We start from the raw sequence: 21,825 nt of genomic DNA, 5'->3' as shown, positions 1-21,825 counted from the left end.
TGCCATTGTCAAAAATCAGTTCACGTCATTCCCTGCCTTAAATCACAAGGTCCCCTACTCTCTGAAGAATCAAGTCCGACTGTAAAGGCATAACTCACACAGAATGGCGCTGCACCACACGCGCTTGGCCTCAAGCCTCTTCTTTTGCTCCTATGCCTCCACCTACTCCTTCTCTAAGTTGAGCGATAACCTCTTTCCAATCATGCCCACCAAGTCTCCCCACCGTACTCCATGTCTGAAGAGGCAGCATGCATCCCATCTGACTACTTCAGAGAAGGTTCTTAATACAAGCATGTTGAATGAGAATCACTCCCACCCCCCAACTGAACAGTGCCACCAGCCATGTCACATCCCTGAAACACACGCTCAACTATTCATACAGTTTGCCTCTTTTTCTTCATTCATCAGCTTTTGCAAACATACCACACCACTTACTGGTCAAATTCTTTCAAGTCTTCCCAAATTTAAAAGATTAATTTGTAAGATGAAACTGAGTAGATAAAAAATTATAGATTTAGTTCAAAAAACTCTGAAGTACTTTCTTAATATTAATGCTTCTTGGTATAACTCTGAAAACATACTTCATGCCTCGCCCTTTAAAATAACCACATTTATCATTCTGTTTTCAGAAGAACATATTTCAGAATGTTACAGTCACGTGCTAGAAAGCTATCTTTTCTGTTAATAGCAGAAAACAAGTCAAACACACATCAAATACCAATCTGAGAAACAAACAACTAAAAAGCTCAAAGACTCTCTCCATTTTTTTTTTTTTTTTGAGGGAAAACTAAGCTTGGTCACAAGGGCAATGTAACTAGTGTAAACTGGTAAGAGATCCTTGGACAAGTAGATATTGGGAAGTAGCAACAATGACAGAAAACGATATAAAAGTTAAGGCCAGTAAGGGTTTGGGGAGCCTCCCTGAACACTCAATGACAGCACCACTGTAGCTGAGCCGTCCTCAGAGCTGCCAGGGACACAGTGCCTGGAGAGGAGAGGAGCCCCTCAGACGTGGCACTGCCTCCAAAGAGCTCCGTTCCAAGGTCTGGATTAGCCTCATGGTTGCTTGGAATGGGTAACAGGAAAAAGTGTGATCCATACCCATAATCTCTGCTTTCCAAATTCCTCCCTTAAAAAAATTCTTTAGATAGTGTTACAAACAGTATAAAATTGACTTTTGTGTTTCAGCTTCCTTCCCTTCTGAAACACCAAGAAAGGAAAAGGTGAACAGACTTTGTGGAGCAGAGCAGTTAGATAAAATTTCATGAGATTAGTAAAGCAAACTATGAAAATAAGAGAAGTAATAAGGACTGAATGAAAAAAGAGGTGGAGATGGTTACAGGGTCTTAAATAAAAGTCTAACAATGTCTTAAGGGAGAGAACAGAAGAATAATGGCGGACTCTGAGAAATGTCCTTCTATCAAAACAACTATCAAGATGTTTTGATAGTACGTATGAAATATACACAGGAGTTCTGTGAATGTGGTTAGTCACTTCTCAGAACCTGTTTCCTCTTCTGTAAAATAAGAACAATACTAGTACCTACTTCAAAGAGCTGTATTCAGGATTACATGAGAAAGTCCATGTAAAACACCCAGCAGAGTGCCCAGTGCATAAAAAGCACTCAATAAATGTTAGCTATTAGTACCTTTATAAAATGATATAGACATGTATTTATATTATTACACAAAAGAAATCTCTATCATATACAACATATTACATGACATACATTATATATTCCACATATATTTATATATAATATGGATATATTACAGTATAATTCCATTTATATTAAGAAAGTATAGTCTACACAAAAATTTGTATTCCAGTTTTCACAGTAGCATTATTCACAATAGCCAAAAAAGTGGAAACAACTGATGAATGGATAAATAAAATTAATGCATCTATACAATTAAACAGTATTTGGCCATAAAAAGGAATGGAGTACTGATACAAGTTACAACATGGATGAACCTTGAAAACATTATGCTGAGTGAAAGAAGGCAGACACAAAAGGTCATGTGTAATTTTATTTATGCAAAATGTCCACAAGAGGCAAATTCACAGAGATAGAAAGTAGATTAGTGGATGCCCGGGGCTGGGGTGGGGGGAATGGGGAAGTGACTGCTACTGGGTGTGGGTTTTGGAGGGTGGATGTGAAGATGCTCTAAAACTGATTGTAGGGGACCTCTCTGGTGGCGCAGAGGATAAGACTCCGTGTTCCCAATGTAGGGGGCCCAGGTTCAACTATATCCCACATGCATGCCGCAACTAAGAGTTCACATGCCACAACTGAGGCACCAGTGAGCCGCAACTAAGACCGAGCGCAACCGAAATACATTTAAAAAACAAACAAACAACAAAACAAACCGGGGACTTCCCTGGGGGCACAGTGGTTACGAAGCCACCTGCCAATGCACGGGACACGGGTTTGAGCCCTGGTCCAGGAAGATCCCACATGCCGCGGAGCAACTAAGCCCGTGTGCCACAACTACTTAGCCTGTGCTCTAGAGCCCATGAGCCACAACTACTGAGCCCACGTGCCACAACTACTGAAGCCCACGTGCCTAGAGCCTGTGTTCTGCAACAAGGGAAGCCACCGCAATGAGAAGCCTGCGCACTGCAATGAAGAGAAGCCCCCACTCAGCAACGAAGACCAGCCCCTGCTCAGCAACGAAGACCCAATGCAGCCAAAAATTAAAAAAAAATTAAAAAAACAAAAAAAACCCCAAACTGATTGTAGTGTAGGTTGCACAACTCTGCAAATATGCTAAAAACCACCGAATCGTACACTTCATTTTTTAAAATAAGTTAATTAATTAATTAATTAATTTTGGCTGCACTGGGTCTTCATTGCTGCATGCAGGCTTTCTCAAGTTGCAGTGAGTGGGAGCTACTCTTCGTTGCGGTGTGCAGGCTTCTCACTACGGTGGCTTCTCTTTGTTGCAGAGCACGGCCTCTAGGCACACGGGCTTCAGTAGCTGTGGCTCGCGGGCTTCGCTGCTCCATGACATGTGGGATCTTCCTGGACCAGGGCTCGAACAGGAGTCCCCTGCATTGGCAGGCGGATTCTTAACCACTGCACCACCAGGGAAGTCCCCCGAATTGTACACTTTAAATAGGTATATTGTATGGTATGTGAATTACATCCCCAAAAAGCTGTTATTAAAAAAGATCTTAAGAATGTAGGTAAAAATAATGAAAAATCTGATACATAACGCCATCTGTGGACACCTAATTTTCATGGTAATCAGAGGTACCACTACTAAAACACAGAAAGCAGAGGAAGAGAGGACAAATTTAACCATAAATGATATTAAAATTTCAACTTGTCACATAGTAGTTACTTACCATCCATGAGAAGCCAATGGCCAGTGAGAACCCAGATGAGGACGAGCATGACAGACAGAGAGAATGATAGTAATTCAGCAGCAGTGAAACGCCCACAACAACCAAAGGAAATCCTGGAAAATACACAACATGTATTGGACTAATGGACAATAAATTATATTCAATAATCAAACTCTCCTTTGGTTCTTCATTATCAGAATTTGTGATGGCCAGATTAAAATAGTAGGCAATACCTAGATACCCAGAAATCCAAAATACCCAAATCTCTCTGGAAAAAACTACAGAAAGTTCAAAGGAATTATACTTCTGCATCCATTAGATAATGTACTTTTTATCCCAAATTATCAACATGGGATGGGTATTGAGAAGTTTAAAGTGATAATATCTTTAGAAAATCTAAATGTAGGGGAAATTCTAATTCTTATGAGGAAAACAAAATGAAGAAAGTCAACAATTCAATTCATTAAGCAAAGATGAATAAAATTAAGATGGTACATCTATGGTTATCACTAATTCCTGGGAAAATCAGCCGCCCCAAGTGACTGATTTCCTAAGTGCATACAGCATTCTCCATTAGCACAGCATTTTGTTTCCATGGAGCAACGGCTTTAGGAGTTAAAGTGTGAACACTGGGATTAAACCCCAGTGGCTGGTATATATTCTAGGTCATCAAAGACGAAAGGCAAAGAATGTTTGAGTCAAGCACTATTTTCATATTCCATTAACTAGTAAAGGAATGAAAACGTTGCTTCAAAAGAAAACTCATCTTTCAATATAATCAAAGCAAGGAAGCATATTACAGTGACTCTGACTTCCTAAGATTTGTTTATATTTCCTCTGCTACGAAAAGGTGCAAAAAGAAGTACTATCTTACAGTTTTAAAAAAATCAAACATTTCACTTTCCAGTCTTCTGGCATTTGTGTGCTTCAGTCAATACCAAAAATTTAGACCCCTAATACTGCTATCAAGTATGAGACAAAAACATACATATACAAGTTTACAATTTAGAGGAAAATCCCAAGTCCTTACTTGTTCTGAGGTGAACAGGGTCTTGTTAAATACTGGCACATCGGGAGAAGAAGAAAAGCAAAAGCTATCGTTGCAAGAACTAGAGAAAGAAAATGTATGGTTAATTTTTTTGTTGTTTATTATTTTACTAAGCATACGAAAAATGGCATGACTTATGGAAACAATCATTGCCCAGAATACTTTTCTCGACAAGTGCATACAATAGTATTAATTAACTAGAGAAGAAAAGTATCTTTCTTTAGCACCACACAGACAACCTCTTAAAAAAAGATTACCTGATTTGAAGTAGGGGTAGCATTGGTAGGTTTTCTCTTTCTCACCTATCTCAACAAGAAATGATAAACAGCGGGCCAGGGTATGATCTAACAAGTCTAGCATTTTGATGTTTCACACATGTCCATCGTCGCTCAGCTTGAAAACGGTCAGATAGCTGACAGTCGAATTGCTGTGATCAGCTATGAGTGTTTCTATCGGCAGAAACATGGGTAGGGGTTGCCAACGACTACTCTGCCAACTGGACTTTCTGGTAACCTAGCAGACAAGGAGCCACAGCCAAAGCAATTCTGCTCTGGTGCCACAAAGCTCATGAGTTTTCAACCCCTGGCCTTTCATTCAGATTGGGTTGGCAGGTCTGAATGGATGATACAGGTATCAAGTATCTTGCAGGACTGAACTGATGATACAGGTGTCAAGTGGTTCAAGGAGGAGTTGGGGGAGAAAAAGCCAGACTTATGAAGAAAAACTTGCACAGTGCAGTGTATAAATCTTAATTTTTGAATGATGATTTTAAAAAAGTTTTAAAAATTTCCTTTCAGCTTAATGTTAAGATCAGATAGAGGAACTCATTTACCTGCTGTACATATTGTAAAAACTACTTGAACTGAGTCAAAGAAGAAGAACATTACTAGGAGAGAGACAGATGCTCCAATTGGAAGGAACAGGGCCTGGGTAGAGTCAATAGTTTGGATACCTGAAAGAGAAAAAGGGACATATCAACGACTTACCTAATAGACACTGTACCCATGTACTTCAGATACATTAACTCATAAAATGCAGACAGTTCTAGGGATTAGTATATAAAATATAGATTATCTAGGCCCTTGGATTCTCTCCTTCCCAGTGAAGACTGTGAGCTCCTTGCTGTCCTCATAGTGCCTTTATTATAGTAGGTGCCCAAGAAATACTTGTTGAATTGACTTACTACCTCCTGGTGCTACCATCTGGATGACAGGGTGCCAAAACAAACAAACAGCAAACAAGAACATTAAGAGGCAGTAAAAATTCATTTTAGTCAATTTGAGTACATCTGTGGTCCTGTATATATAGGTTTGGTAAGAGAGGTGGTTTAAACCCCCTGACTAAAATAATTTCTCATCATCTGTGGATTTAATGTACTCATGTTCATTCTTTCCCATTGTTGCTAATAGTTGAGGACTGACTTTGGTGGGGGAGGGGGGGAGAACAAGATATATCTGGAAACAGTAAATCAAAAACATTTCTTTGTGGGAACATTTTAAAGAGTAAATAGGAGATAAATGGGGGAACCAGAAGCTCTTGGGATAGAGCAGGATTTAGCACAGTGGTTCTCAAGTCTTGGCTGCTCATTAGAATCACCTGGACAGCTTTAAAAAAATCACAGTGCCCGGGCCCAACCCCAGAGCCAACTAAACTGAAATCTCAAGGGTTAGTAGGTCCAGGAAAAACTCCCCACAAGATTTTATTTTGGGGGCTTCCCTGGTGGCACAGTGGTTAAGAATCCACCTGCCAGTGCAGGGGACACAGGTTCGAGCTCTGGTCCGGGAAGATCCCACATGCCGCGGAGCAACTAAGACCGTGCACCACAACTACTGAGCCTGCACCCTAGAGCCTGTGAGCCACAGCTACTGAGCCCACGTGCCACAACTACTGAAGCCTGCACGCTTAGGGCCCATGCTTCCCAACAAGAGAAGCCACCACAATGAGAGGCCCGCGCACTGAAACGAATAGTCCCTGCTCGCCAGCTAGAGAAAGCCTGCGCACATCAACGAAGACCCAATGCAGCCAAAAATTAATAAATAAATTAAAAACAAAAACTGCTCATCAGTATTCAAATTTACCTGTCCTCAAGAAAGCTATTTAGGGATTTTTGTGAAATGAATATTAAATATTTCTACAAAACAAAATTGCTTCTTATTGGCTAGGTAGATGAGTCAAATAATTCACTAAGGAATAGGGCAATTCAACTTCAGAAGAGTGAGCCATGTGTCAAGACAAACAGAAATGATCTGGTGAAGAGTCTGACCTGAACTGCAGTCAAACCCATTCATCTTGGCCCATGGATAGGTTTTTTTTTTTTTTTGGGGGGGGGCGCATATCTTAAAGTATCTTATGGGCATTTGTAAGGCAAAACTCTATGAAATCTCTAACTAAATTTCACCTAGGTTTTTTTTTGAGTGCTCTACAATAGTTCAAAGAACTACTTGAGGAAGCTAGATTTCAGATGCCTTTCACAACAGAAAATAATGTTTTCTCAAATAAATGATTATTTGTTATATAAGAAACAAATCTTTTTAAAAAAATCTATAAATCTGAAAATACACACCCACACCCCCCTCCTTCTGTAAAACAAAGCATCATATAGTCTACAGATTAATTATACTGGTTTAAAATATGAGAAGAAAAAAATCAAATGGCTAGAACAAAGACTGTTTACTAAGGCAGGCATATGAGAAGTATTTGTTTATAATCAATCTAAATTTTACGAGTTCAGTCTGCAATTAAAATGCGAAACAGAATACAAAGAACCTTTCTAGAATATTAGATAGACTGCACAGATTTTTGTTTTTTGAAAGCACAGATTTTAAACCAGTAAGTATTAGACGTTATTTCCATTAGTTTTACAGAAGGACTGCCCAAGAGAGTCTATCAAACAGCAATGTCACAGGGCAAGTGAAGCTCCTTTAGTTGCTTACAATATGTTACCAAAAATAATGTACACAACTTTAATACTGTACTTCCTAAAGGTCTGGAAATAATGGTCCTGAAGGGGAAGGAGCTAATTAATTAGAAATTTTAGCCAAACTCCAGTGACAAAACAGAACAGAGCAAAAGCAAAAGACAGCAGCCATAGTTGGGCGGACTTACTCAACTGCAGTGGCTTTACCTTTAAAGGGAAAATCAACGTAAGAAATAGGCATGATGAGGGAATTAAAAATTATGTACAGAGACATTATTTTTTGTATTTAGTGAACAGGTTGCAGAGCAATACACCAATGTAGTACTGATAACTGTTTATGAAAGTTACTGATTTTGCACCTCCATGAGAGAAGCAAGGATGTTTTTTTTAAAACTCATTTCCAGAGCTTATGGGGTTTGCAGTCTAGGTGGGGAGATTAAGATGTGTTTCTCTATTAAGATGTGTTTCTCTATTAATGAAGAGAATTCAACTGTACATCTCCATCAGTCTTCACAGTTCAAATAAATTATAGGGGAAGCCTAGTAAAGAACTTCAAGGTATCAGATAATTGGAGGTGGGGGGGGGGTTGTTTTTGTTGTTGTTGTTTAAACCCTCTTAATGCTAATTAGATGAAGGAGTGGTGTGCCAGAAGGGGAAAATTTCTATATAGGTTTCCTGGGGCAGATTCAGGGATAAGATGGGAGTTAGAACAAGGTTAGGGAAAATCAGAGAGGACCTGGAAGGAACTCCCTCCCCTCCACTTTCTAACCGTCTTTACTGTAAAACATACACACATACAGAAAAGTACATGAAACAAAGATGTAGAGTTCACTGAATCATCACATGGCTAATACCACCCAAGAAAGAGAACTTGCCAAGGCCAAAAGTCTTTCTTGTGTCCCTCCCAATCACTGCTCTCTTTCCCCCAAAGGGAACTACTATTATATCCTGGCTTTTACAGTACTTTTTATTTGCTTTGTTTTCTACCAAGCATGCATCCTAAAATACTAATATTTATTTTGCCTGTTTCCTGAACTTACTATATACACTGAATTATGTAGTATGTATTTTTTTGTGTCTGGCTTCTTTCACTCAACATTGTTAGAAACATCCACGCTGTTATACATAGCTGTAGTTCATTAATTTTCATGTCTTTTTCACAAATTCCTTGATTCGTATTTTGGGAGTAGGCAACTGCAACTTTTAAAAAACATCTATCTACTTTCTTCTTCATTAATTAGTTTGTAACACTTGGCAAAATCTTAACACTAAAGTCATACCCTCCTTTTCTTAGAACTCCCCCCAATTCTTCTTGTTAATCTTCATTGTTAAGCATTTCAATCTCCTCAGCACCTACGCCATCTCATGTTTCTGTTCATTTTTCTGGCTATTATTATTTCTTTGATTTTTGATGACTGCATCCCGTTTTCCATGCCACCCCTTCAAACTGGAATGATACCATGTTCCATAATCAAGTACTGGCCTTCTCTGCAATGGCCATTTCTTTCATTATGTTTTTCCTGATTATGTGGAAGTGGACTGCATTCTGTCCTGGTCTGTGCTTATCCTTTTTGGTATCCATGGCCCAGATTAGGCACTGAAGAAATAACTTTTGTTGAGGATAATTTTAGCACAACACAAGAGGTAGATTCAAGGAAATTACCATTAAACAACCACCAACTACTCTTTAGATGCTGATTAACAATGAGAAATACAAAACTGATGTTACCAGGTAAATTCCTTCCACTGCACGGACTGACTTAACCATTTATTTGAGGATAAAATGGTACTTAGATACATACTACTGATTTCTTTTAGGTGTATGTGATGCAATGCACAACAGATTTGTAATCTGGTTTAAGTACATCATTTGTATATATGCTACATAACAGGAATTTAAAGGAGTTTCAAGTGTATGTAGTGATTTGGTTTAAACTATTGATAGAAGGTAAGCTGCTATGTAATAATTTAACCCTAAAATTGGATACTGACACTGGGTTTTACCTGGTTCCTGTGAAGTTACTGGTATGGTATTTTACTTAATATAAGGATCTGTGTCATAAGTTTTTGTGTGTGTGTGTGTCATAAGTTTAAGAAAAGGCTCATTATATTTAAATGATTCTACTTACTGTATTTGTCATGCCCACTTTACATTGCTGGGGACAATGAAACACATTTAACTCAGTGAAAATTGGGCAAGTATAATTTAGTTGATGGGGTAGAAAATGAAATAGATATTAAGTGATCTCTTTTCAATTTAGTTTCTAAGATCCTCCATCAATATTCTATTAACTTTATGTTAGATCTCCAGTCTTTCCTCCCTATTAGGCAGTGACCTTGATTTGTCCTACAAGTCACTCTTATTCTCCTCCTCTGTGCCTGTATTATATGCTCTTCCCACCTGGAGGAACTTCTCCAGCAATCCAAGTTCACTGTTTCATGTCAAATTCACTTTCTCCAGGAGAGTCCCTTACTAAGTTGACCCACTGTTGCTCACTTTGGCTTGCCTTTCTCTTTTTTCTCTTTGTACATGGATGTCAAAATGACTTCCCTCTGGTGCTTACTCTGATCTATTGATAGTAGATTCTGAGGCTATGGTAAGGGTCCATAAGAAAAAGTACCTGCTCTAGGTATAGTGTGGAAAGTGGTATTTGCTCTGTCTTAGCACTTTATTAACACCTTGGGAAGTATTTTGGCCACACTGCCTGCGTGACAGCTTGAGTACCAGCTCTTGTACTTTCGCATCTTTCAAAATACGTAATAAATGCCAAGCGCATGGTAGGTACCCAATATCAATCTCTTAGTATTATCAAATCAAGTCTCCTTACTTCTAAATTCAGTTCTCTTTCTATAATAAGCATTACCAATTTTCTAGTACAATTTACATACCATAAAATTTACCCAGTTTAAGTGTGTAATTCAATACTTTTTTTTGTGTAAGTTTACCAAGTGTGAAACCATCACTATAATCTAGTTTTAGAATATCTTCATCACCTCAAGAAGATTCCTCATGCCAGTTTACTGTTAATTCTCCTTCCCATCCCTTGCCCCAAGCAACCACGAATCTGTTTTCTGTCTCTATATAGTTGCCTTTTTGGAAATTTCATATAAATGGACTCATACAATATGTAGTTTTTCTATCTGACTATTTTTACTTAATTTATTTTTACTTAATTTATTTAGTTAGTTATTTTTGGCTGTGTTGGGTCTTTGTTGCTGCACGCGGGCTTTCTTTTTTCTAGTTGCGGCGAGCAGGGGCTACTCTTCCTTGCACTGCACAGGTCTCTCATTGCGGTGGCTTCTCTTGTTGTGGAGCACGGGCTCTAGGCGCACGGGCTTCATTAGTTGTGGCACGTGGGCTCAGTAGTTGTGGCTCACAGACTTTAGACCGCAGGCTCAGTAGTTGTGGCACACGGGCTTAGTTGCTCTGCAGCATGTGGGGTCTTCCTGGACCAGGGCTCGAACCCATGTCCCATGCATTGGCAGGCGGATTCTTAACCACTGCGCCACCAGCGAAGCCCTACTTAACAATTTTTTAAAAAATTAATTTATTTTATTTTTGGTTGCACTGGGTGTTTGCTGCTGCGTGTGGGCTTTCTCTAGTTGCGGTGCGCGGTCTTCTCATCGTGGTGGCTTCTCATCTCAGAGCACGGGCTCTAGGCACACAGGCTTCAGTAGTTGTTGCTTGCAGACTTAGTTGCTCCGCGGCACATGGGATCTTCCTGGACCAGGGCTCGAACCTGTGTCCCCTGCGTTGGCAGGCGGATTCTTAACCACTGCGCCACCAGGGAAGCCCTTAACAGTGTTCTGAGGTTCATCTATGTTGGAGCATATTTCAGTAATTAACTTTTTTTAATGCTGAATAGTATTCCATTGTATGGACATACCATCTTTTGTTTATCCATTAACTAGTTTATTGATCTTCCAGTTGCTTCTACTTTTTGGCTATGATGAATAATGCTGCTGAATACTTGCCATATAGCACACTTCTGTTTTTTCAAAGCAAACATTCTTTAAAATCTTAAGTATCAGAAAAGATACAATAGTTTTACAAGTACTTCAAGTAGCTATCTTTAAGAATCACTAAATGAATTTATGATCAACACCTACAAAATTATCAACCTCACCAAAGGATTTAAATGAAGTTATAAGCAGGCAGATACCCATCTATCCTGTTCGTCTTTAAGAAAATAAAGAGGGCTTCCCTGGTGGCGCAGTGGTTGGGAATCTGCCTGCCAATGCAGGGGACACGGGTTCAAGCCCTGGCCCGGGAAGATCCCACATGCCACGGAGCACCTAAGCCCGTGTGCCACAACTACTGAGCCTGTGCTCTAGAGCCCGTGAGCCACAACTACTGAAGCCTGTGTGCCTAGAGCCCACGCTCCGCAACAAGAGAAGCCACCGCAATGAGAAGCCCGCGCACCGCAACAAAGAGTAGCCCCTGCTCGCCACAACGAGAGAAAGCCCGCACACAGCAACGCAGACCCAACGCAGCCAAAAACAATAAATAAAGTAAAATAAATAAATTTATTTAAAAAAAGAAAATAGGGCTTCCCTGGTGACACAGTGGTTGAGAGTCTGCCTGCCGATGCAGGGGACACGGGTTCATGCCCCGTTCCGGGAGGATCCCACATGCCGCGGAGCGGCTTGGACCTGTGAGCCATGGCCGCTGAGCCTGCGCTCCGCAGTGGGAGAGGCCACAACAGTGAGAGGCCCGCGTACCGCAAAAAAAAAAAAAGAATCTTGGCAGCAAGCTTTTAGGCATGAATTAAAAGCAGTACACAAGAAATCCGTAATTCAGGTTCAGAACATAAGACTTTAACAAATTATACCATACAGATTTAATTTTATTATTATACCAAACATAATCCTTGAACCCAGTAAATTATCTACTGGGGTTATAGAAAGAATCAAATTAAGACAACTACATGTGAAAAGCTAATTGTCATAAAATGCCTTACTATTATTGGTGCTGTTGCCATTGAAAGACCCAGAAGAACTGTTACTGTCTTTCTCCTTATCTTGATTTTCAAAGTCCATATTAAGGGACCTGTGGGAAAAAATTGTATAAGTAAGTTTTAGTTTTACTTAAGAAGCAGACCAGAAAAGTCAGTAATGAGACATACTTTTAAATGCTAAAGCATTAGGAAAGAAAGGAAGATCTGTTTTGAACAGCTCTGCAAAACACTTCTTGATGCCACATTTAAAAAAACAATCTACATTCCTTACAGTGTCAGTTCAAGAGTTTTCTTGACTGCAGGTAAAAGCATTCCATTGTGGCTGAATATTCCAGCCGTATCTCTGTGTACAGCTTTAATTACTTCCTTATGCTAAATACCTAGAAGGAGAAATATTGGGTCAAAAGGCAAGCACAATTTTGAGACTTTTACATACCACACAATTGCTTCCAAAAAGGGTGGACCAATTCACTCTCTGAGAACAGTGTATAAGAGCACTTGTTTCTCTACACATTGCCAGCTCTCATTCAACAACACGGATTTGAGTTTTTGCCATATCTGGGAATATCCAAGGTATTGGAGAGACAATAGTGAGTAAAATAGGCTCTCATGGATTTTACATTCGAAGAGGGGGGAAACTGACAATAAACAAGAAAAATAAGTTAAATATAGGGTAAGCTAATGGTAAGAGCTAAGGAGAAAAGGCAGGAAATGGAGAGGGTAGATCTGAAATTTTAAACAGGGTAGGCAAGGGAAGGCCGCACTGGTGTGATTTCTGAGTCAAGACCTGAAGGAAGTAGACACAGTCAATCTGGGGGACTAAAAATGCTGTCTCTGTCCTAATTTAGAATTCTTTAACTATTAAACAATTTTATGTACCTGAGCTTGCCCATTTCTCTTTCTGTGAACTAACTGTTCAAGTCCTTAGCTCACTTTCTACTACTGCGTTCCTTTAAAGTGTTTGTGTGTCCAAAAGAACTTCCTGTGATGGTGGAAATGTTCTGTACCTGCACTGACTTATTTGGTAGATATTAGCCATGTGAACACTTGAAATGTGGGAGCACAACTGAGGAACTGAATTCTACATTTTATTTCATTTTAATTAATTTAAATTTAAATAATTGGAGAGCTAAAACTATAAAACTTTAGACAAAATATTTGTGACCTTGGATTTGGCAGTGGATTCTTACATATGACACCAAACACACAAGTGAAAATTTGATAAACTGGACTTCATCAAAATTAAAACCTTGTGTGCTGCAAAGAACACTTTCAAAAAAATGAAAACACAACCCCAAAGGATGGGAGAAAATACGTGCTATTATGTATCTGATAAGGGCCTTACATTTAGAATACAGAAAGAACTCCTCCAATTCAATAAAAAAAAGACAACCCAATTAAAAAGTGGGCAGACTCTGAATAAATATTTCTCCAAAGAAGATAAACAAATAGCCAATGAGCACATGAAAAGTTCTTTTTTTTGTTTTTTACACATATATACATGTACATGAAATATTTTTATTGTTGTTTTACAAAAACAGGGTCATACTATTCACATTTTCTGCATCTTGCTTTTCTTTTTTTGTATTTTATTTTACTTACTTTTTTATACAGCAGGTTCTCATTAGTCATCCATTTTATACACATCAGTGTATACATGTCAATCCCAATCTCCCAATTCAGCATACCACCACACCCACCCCCTGCTGCTTTCCCCCCTTGGTGTCCATACGTTTGTCCTCTACATCTGCGTCTCTATTTCTGCCCTGCAAACCAATTCATCTGTACCATTTTTCTAGGTTCCACATATATATGTTAATATACGATATTTGTTTTCCTCTTTCTGACTTACTTCACTCTGTATGACAGTCTCTAGATTCATCCACGTCTCTACAAATGACCCAATTTCGTTCCTTTTTATGGCTGAGTAATATTCGACTGTATATTGTACCACAACTTCTTTATCCATTCGTCTGTCGATGGGCATTTAGGTTGCTTCCATGACCTGGCTATTGTAAATAGCGCAGCAATGAACATAGGGGTGCATGTGTCTCTTTGAATTATGGTTTTCTCTGGGTATGTGCCCAGTAGCGGGATTGCTGGGTCATATGGTAATTCTATTTTTAGTTTTTTAAGCAACCTCCGTACTGTTCTCCATAGTGGCTGTATCAATTTACATTCCCACCAACAGTGCAAGAGGGTTCCCTTTTCTCCTCCACACCCTCTCCAGCATTTGTTGTTTGTAAATTTTCTGATGATGCCCATTCTAACTGGTGTGAGGTGATACCTCATTTTAGTTTTGATTTACATTTCTCTAATAATTAGTGATGTTGAGCAGTTTTTCATGTGCTTCTTGGCCAGCTGTATGTCCTCTCTTTGGAGAAATGTCTATTTAGGTCTTCCGCCCATTTTTGGATTGGGTTGTTTGTTTTTTTAATATTGAGCTGCATGAGCTGTTTATATATTTTGGAGATTAATCCTTTATCCGTCGATTCATTTGCAAGTATTTTTTCCCATTCTGAGGGTTGTCTTTTTTTTTTTTTTTTTTTTTTTGCGGTACACGGGCCTCTCACTGTTGGGGCCTCTCCTGTTGCGGAGCACAGGCTCCGGACGTGCAGGCTCAGTGGCCATGGCTCATGGGCCCAGCCGCTCCGCGGCATGTGGGATCTTCCCAGACCGGGGCATGAAACCACGTCCCCTGTATCGGCAGGTGGACTCTCAACCACTGCGCCACCAGGGAAGCCCCTGAGGGTTATCTTTTTGTCTTGTTTGTAGTTTCCTTTGCTTTGCAAAAGCTTTTAAGTTTCATTAGGTCCTATTTGTTTATTTTTGTTTTTATTTCCATTACTCTACGAGGTGGATCAGAAAACATCTTGCTGTGATTTATGTTCAAGAGTGTTCTTCCTATGTTTTCCTCAAGAGTTTTATAGTGTCCGGTCTTACATTTAGGTTTCTAATCCATTTTGAGTTTATTTTTGTGTATGGTGTTAGGGAGTGTTCTAATTTCATTCTTTTACATGTAGCTGTCCATTCTTCCCAGCACCACTTATTGAAGAGACTGTCTTTTCTCCATTATATATCCTTTCCTCCTTCGTCATAGATTAGTTGATCATAGGTGCGTGGGTTTATCTCTGGGCTTTCTATCCTGTTCCATTGATCTACATTTCTGTTTTTGTGCCAGTACCATATTGTCTTGATTACTGTACCTTTGTAGTATAGTCGGAAGTCAGGGAGTCTGATTCCTCCAGCTCTGTTTTTTTCCCTCAAGACTGCTTTGGCTATTCGGGGTCTTTTGTGTCTCCATACAAATTTTAAGATTTTTTGTTCTAGTTCTGTAAAAAATGCCATTGGCGATTTGATAGGGATTGCACTGAATCTGTAGATTGCTTGGGGTAGTCTAGTCATTTTCACAACATTGATTCTTCCAATCCAAGAACATGGTATATCTCTACATCTGCTGGTATCATCTTTAATTTCTTTCAACAGTGTCTTATAGTTTTCTGCATACAGGTCTTTTGTCTCCCTAGGTAGGTTTATTCCTAGGTATTTTATTCTTTTTGTTGCAGTGGTAAATGGGAGTGTTTCCTTAATTTCTTTCAGATATTTCATCATTAGTGTATAGGAATGCAAGAGATTTCTGTGCATTAATTTTGTATCTGCAACTTCACCAAATTCATTGATTAGCTCTAGTAGTTTTCTGATGGCATCTTTAGGATTCTCTATATATAGTATCATGTCATCTGCAAACAGTGACAGTTTTACTTCTTCTTCTCCAAATTGTATTCCTTCTCTTTTTCTTCTCCGATTGCCATGGCTAGGACTTCCAAAACTATGTTGAACAACAGTGGCGAGAGTGGACATCCTTGTCTTGTTCCTGATCTTAGAGGAACTGCTTTCAGTTTTTTACCACTGAGAATGATGTTTGCTGTGGGTTTGTCATATATGGACTTTATTATGTTGAGGTAGGTTCCCTCTATGCCCACTTTCTGGAGAGTTTTTATCATAAATGTGTGTTGAATTTTGTCAAAAGGTTTTTCTGCATCTATTGAGATGATCATATGGTTTTCATTCTTCAATTTGTTAATATGGTGTATCACACTGATTGATTTGCGTATACTGAAGAATCCTTGCATCCCTGGGATAAATCCCACTTGATCATGGTGTATGATCCTTTTAATGTGTTGTTGGATTCTGTTTGCTAGTATTTTGTTGAGGATTTTTGCATCAATATTCATCAGTGATATTGGTCTGTAATTTTCTTTTTTTGTAGTATCTTTGTCTGGTTTTGGTGTCAGGGTGATGGTGGCCTCACAGAATGAGTTTGGGAGTGTTCCTTCCTCTGCAATTTTTTGGAAGAGCTTGAGGAGGATGGGTGTTAGCTCTTCTCTAAATGTTAATTCACCTGTGAAGTCATCCGGTCCTGGACTTTTGTTTGTTGGAAGATTTTTAATCACAGTTTCAATTTCATTACTTGTGACTGGTCTGTTCATATTTTCTATTTCTTCCTGGTTCAGTCTTGGAGGGTTATACCTTTCTAAGAATTTGTCCACTTCTTCCAGGTTGTCCATTTTATTGGCACAGAGTTGCTTGTAGTAGTCTCTTAGGATGCTTTGTATTTCTGCGGTGTCTGTTGTAACTTTTCCTTTTTCATTTCTAATTTTATTGATTTGAGTCCTCTCCCTCTTTTTTTTTTTTTTGCGGTACACAGGGCTCTTACTGTTGTGGCCTCTCCCTTTGCGGAGCACAGGCTCCGGACGCGCAGGCTCAGCGGCCATGGCTCATGAGCCTAGCCGTTCCGTGGCATGTGGGATCTTCCCGGACCGGGGCACGAACCCGTGTCCCCTGCATCGGCAGGCGGACTCTCAACCACTGAGCCACCAGGGAAGCCCTTCCTCTTTTTCTTAATGAGTCTGGCTAATGGTTTATCAATTTTGTTTATCTTCTCAAAGAACCAGCTTTTAGTTTTATTGATCTTTGCTATTGTTTTCTTTGTTTCTATTTCATTTATTTCTGCTGTGATCTCTTTCCTTCTGCTAACTTTGGGTTTTGTTTGTTCTTCTTTCTCTAGTTCCTTTATGTGTAAGGTTAGATTGTTTATTCGTGATTTTTCTTGCTTCTTGAGGTAGGCTTGTATAGCTATAAACTTCCCTCTTAGAACTGCTTTTGCTGCATCCCACAGGTTTTGGATCGTCGTGTTTTCATTGTCATTTGTCTCTAGGTATTTTTTTATTTCCTCTTTGATTTCTTCAGTGATCTCTTGGTTATTTAGTAACGTATTGTTTAGCCTCCATGTGTTTGTGTTTTTTTTCCCCTTGTAATTGATTTCTAATCTCATAGCACTGTGGTCAGAAAAGATGCTTGATATGATTTCAATTTTCTTAAATTTACTGAGGCTTGATTTGTGACCCAAGATGTGATCTATCCTGGAGAATGTTCCATGCACACTTGAGAAGAAAGTGTAATCTGCTGTTTTTGGATGGAACGTCCTATAAATATCAATTAAATCTATCTGGTCTACTTTGTGTCATTTAAAGCTTGTGTTTCCTTGTTAATTTTCGTTTTGCATGATCTGTCCATTGGTGTAAGTGAGGTGTTAAGGTCCCCCACTATTGTGTTACTATCAATTTCCTACTTTATAGCTGTTAGCAGTTGCCTTATATATTGAGGTGCTCCTATGTTGGGTGCATATATAATTGTTATATCTTCTTGGATTGATCCCTTGATCATTATGTAGTGTTCCTTCTTTGTCTCTTGTAACATTCTTTATTTTAAAGTCTCTTTTATCTGATATAAGTATTGCTACTCCAGCTTTCTTTTGATTTGCATTTGCATGGAATATCTTTTTCCATCCCCTCACTTTCTGTCTAAATGTGTCCCTAGGTCTGAAGTGGGTCTCTTGTAGACAGCATATATATGGGTCATGTTTTTGTATTCATTCAGCAAGCCTGTGTCTTTTGGTTGGAGCATTTAATCCATTCACGTTTAAGGTAATTATCGATATGTATGTTCCTATGACCATTTTCTGAATTGTTTTGGGTTTGTTTTTGTAGGTCCTTTTCTTCTCTTTTGTTTCCCACTTAGAGAAGTTCCTTTAGCATTTGTTGTAGAGCTGGTTTGGTGGTGCTGAATTCTCTAAGCATTTGCTTGTCTGCAAAGCTTTTGATTTCTCCATCGAATCTGAATGAGATCCTTGCCGGGTAGAGTAATCTTCATTGTAGGTTCTTCCCTTTCATCACTTTATCATGCCACTCCCTTCTGGCTTGTAGAGTTTCTGCTGAGAAACTCTGTTAACCTTATGTGAGTTCCCTTGTATGTTATTTGTCATTTTTCCCTTGCTGCTTTCAATAATTTGTCTTTAATTTTTGCCAATTTGATTACTATGTGTCTCAGCGTGTTTCTCCTTGGGTTTATCCTGTATAGGACTCTCTGCGCTTCCTGGACTTGGGTGGCTATTTCCTTTCCCATGTTAGGGAAGTTTTCGACTATAATCTCTTGAAATATTTTCTCGGGTCCTTTCTCTCTTCTCTTTCTGGGACCCCTGTAATGCGAATGTTGTTGTGTTTAATGTTGTCCCAGAGGTCTCTTAGGCTGCCTTCATTTCTTTTCATTCTTTTTTCTTTATTCTGTTCCACAGCAGTGAATTCCACCATTCTGTCTTCCAGGTCACTTACCTGTTCTTCTGCCTCAGTGATTCTGTTATTGATTTCTTCTAGTGTATTTTTCATTTCAGTTATTGTACTGTTCACCTCTGTATGTTAATTCTTCTAGATCTTTGTTAAACATTTCTTGCATCTTCTTGATCTTTGCCTCCATTCTTTTTCCAAGGTCCTGGATCATCTTCACCATCATTATTCTGAATATTTTTTTTCTGGAAGGTTGCCTATCTCCACTTCATTCAGTTGTTTTTCTGGGGTTTTATCTTGTTCCTTCATCTGGTACATAGCCCTCTGCCTTTTCATCTTGTCCTTCTGTGAATGTGGTTTTTGTTCCACAGGCTGCAGGATTGTAGTTCTTCTTGCTTGTGCTGTCTGCCCTCTGGTGGATGAGCCTATCTAAGAGGCTTGTGCAAGTTTCCTGATGGGAGGGACTGGTGATGGGTAGAGCTGGCTGTTGCTTTGGTGGGCAGAGCTCAGTGAAAAGTTCTTAACAACACTAGTCATCGGGGAAATACAAATCAAAACCACAGTGATGTATCACTTCGTACCCACTAGGATGGCTGTAACCAAAAAGTCAGATAATAACCAAGTGTTAGGAAGGCTGTAAAACTGAGACCATTACACGTTGCTGGTGGGAAATGTAAACTGGTGCAGCCACTTCAGAAAACAGTCTGGCAATTTTCAATTTCTTTAGTAAGTATAGGGCTATTTGGGTTACCTATTTCTTCTTTTTTAAAAAATTAATTAATTTTTGGCTGTGTTAGGTCTTCATTGCTGTGCGCGGGCTTTTCTCTAGTTGCAGCCAGCGGGGGCTACTCTTCGTTGCGGTGTGTGGGCTTCTCATTGCAGTGGCTTCTCTTGTTGTGGAGCACGGGCTCTAGGAGCATGGGCTTCAGTAGTTGTGGCGCACGGGCTTAGTTGCTCCGTGGCATGTGGGATCTTTCCCAACCAGGGCTCGAACCCGTGTCCCCTGAATTGGCAGGCGGATTCTCAACCACTGTGCCACAAGGGTAGCCCTACCTATTTCTTCTTGAGTGAGCTTTGGTAGATTGTACCATTCATAAAAATCTGTCCATTTCACCTAAGTTGTCAAATTTATTGGCATAAAGTTGTTTATAGTAGTCCCTTATTATCCTTTTAATATCTGTAGGCTCTAGTAATATCACCTCTCTTACCCCTGATATTAGGTTTGTGTCTTCTCTTTTTTTCCCCAGATTAGTCTGGCTAGTGGGTTACCAATTTTATTGATTCTTTAAAAAAATCAGCTTTTAGTTTCACTGATTTTTCTCCAGTAGAGGAAATCTATTTGATTTACTTTGGTTTTGATCTTTATTCTTTCCTTTTGTCTACTGAATTGGGTTTCATCTGCTCCTTTTTTCTAGTTTATTAAGAAAGGTAAAAGCTTAGATCATTGATACTTTTTGCTCTATTCTAATCCAGGCATTTGGAGCTACAGTTCCCTAAGTATTGCTTTTGCAGCATTCCATAAATTTGGTGTGTTGTGTTTTCACTTTGTTTTAATTCAAAGTATTTTCTAATTTCCTTCTTGATTTCTTATTTGATACATGGAAGTGTGTTACTTTTGTTTCCAAACATCCGGGAATTTTCCAAAGCTCTTTCTGCTCAATTCAATCGTGATTTGTTAGGAATTAAATGTTTGTGTCCCCCACAAAGTTCATTTGTTGAAGCCCTAACCCTCAATGTGATGGATGGTACCTGGTGATGGGGCCTTTGGGAGGTAATTTGGCTGAGGTCCTGAGGGAGGGGCCCTCACGATGCGATTAGTATCCTAAGAAGAGAAAGCAGAGAGTTTGCGTGTGCACTCTTGCACTCTCTTCTTCTCTCTCCTGGAGCATGCACACACTGAAGAAAGACCATGTATGTGAGCACACAGTAAGAAGCAGGTCATCTGCAAGCCAGGAAGAGAGTGCTCAACAGAACCCACCCATGCTGGCACCCTGACCTTGGGTTTCCAGCCTCCAGAACTTGAGAAAACAAATTTCTGTTGTTTAAGCCACCCAATCTGTGGTATTTTGTTATGGCAGCCCCAGCTGACTAAAAGAGATCAGAGATCATACTTTGTATGCCTTGAATCCATTTACTGAGAATTTTTTTTTATGTCCCAAAATACATTCTATCTTGGTAAATGTTCCACATGCACTTGAGAAGAATGTGTCTTCCACTGTTGAGTGGAGTGTTCTATAAATGTCAATCAGGTCAAGCTGGTTGAGAATATTGTTTAAGCCACTATATCCTTACTGATTTTCTGCCTACTTTGTTCTATCGATTACTGAGAGAGAGGTACTAAAATCTTCAGCTACATTTGTGGATTTGTTTTACTTTTTCCTTCAACTTACATCAGTTTTTGCTTCATGTATTTTGAAAATCTCCTATTAGATGCACAAACATTAAGGATTATTATGTCTTACTGCTTAACTGACCCCTTTATCATTATGAAATATGGTTTTTTTGTCTGTGGTAATATTCCTTGCTCTGAAAGTTGCTTTGTCTGAATCAATATAGCCACTCCAGCTTTCTTTTGATGAGTATAAGGTGTATCTTCTCCCAACCTTTTACTTTAAATTTTTTCTGGCTTTATATCTATAGTGTGTTTTTTGTAAGCATCATGTAATTGGATCTTGCTTTTTAATTCAATCTGACGACTGCTGTCTTCTAACGAGTTTTTAGACCAGTTTCATTTAATGTGACTATTGTTACGATCAGGTCTGAGACTATCATGTTTGTCCTATCTCTTCTGTTGTTGCTCCCCTTTACCTGCCCTCTTTTGGATTAACACAGTATTTTTTATGATTCTGTATTATTTCCTCTGTTGTCTTATTAGCTGTCTCTGCTCTTTTGTTTTAGTGGCTGTTGTACAGTTTATAGTATACATCT

The 21,825-nt window shown here is 39.1% G+C and overlaps 1 protein-coding gene across 4 annotated transcripts in view; it reads right to left on the bottom strand.

Moving 5' to 3' along the window:
• SPPL3 (signal peptide peptidase like 3) overlaps positions 1–21,825 on the bottom strand; it is a 119,083-nt gene that overhangs the window by 6,284 nt on the left and 90,974 nt on the right. For all 4 annotated transcript variants that reach the window (XM_027124541.1, XM_027124542.1, XM_027124543.1 and 1 more), the window contains exons 3-6: positions 12,278–12,366; positions 5,232–5,351; positions 4,382–4,460; positions 3,352–3,464 (exon numbers count right to left, since the gene is read on the bottom strand). In XM_027124541.1, the coding sequence (XP_026980342.1) occupies positions 3,352–3,464; positions 4,382–4,460; positions 5,232–5,351; positions 12,278–12,366 (401 nt within the window). The remainder of the gene's footprint in view (positions 1–3,351; positions 3,465–4,381; positions 4,461–5,231; positions 5,352–12,277; positions 12,367–21,825) is intronic.

Source organism: Aethalodelphis obliquidens, unplaced genomic scaffold (assembly GCF_003676395.1).
Source record: "Aethalodelphis obliquidens isolate GAN/ISIS:26980383/991018 unplaced genomic scaffold, ASM367639v1 scaffold28, whole genome shotgun sequence".
Taxonomy (NCBI): domain Eukaryota; kingdom Metazoa; phylum Chordata; class Mammalia; order Artiodactyla; family Delphinidae; genus Aethalodelphis; species Aethalodelphis obliquidens.
The sequence above is the reverse complement of the archived record's forward strand: the minus strand, read 5'-3'. Positions and strand labels throughout refer to the sequence as shown.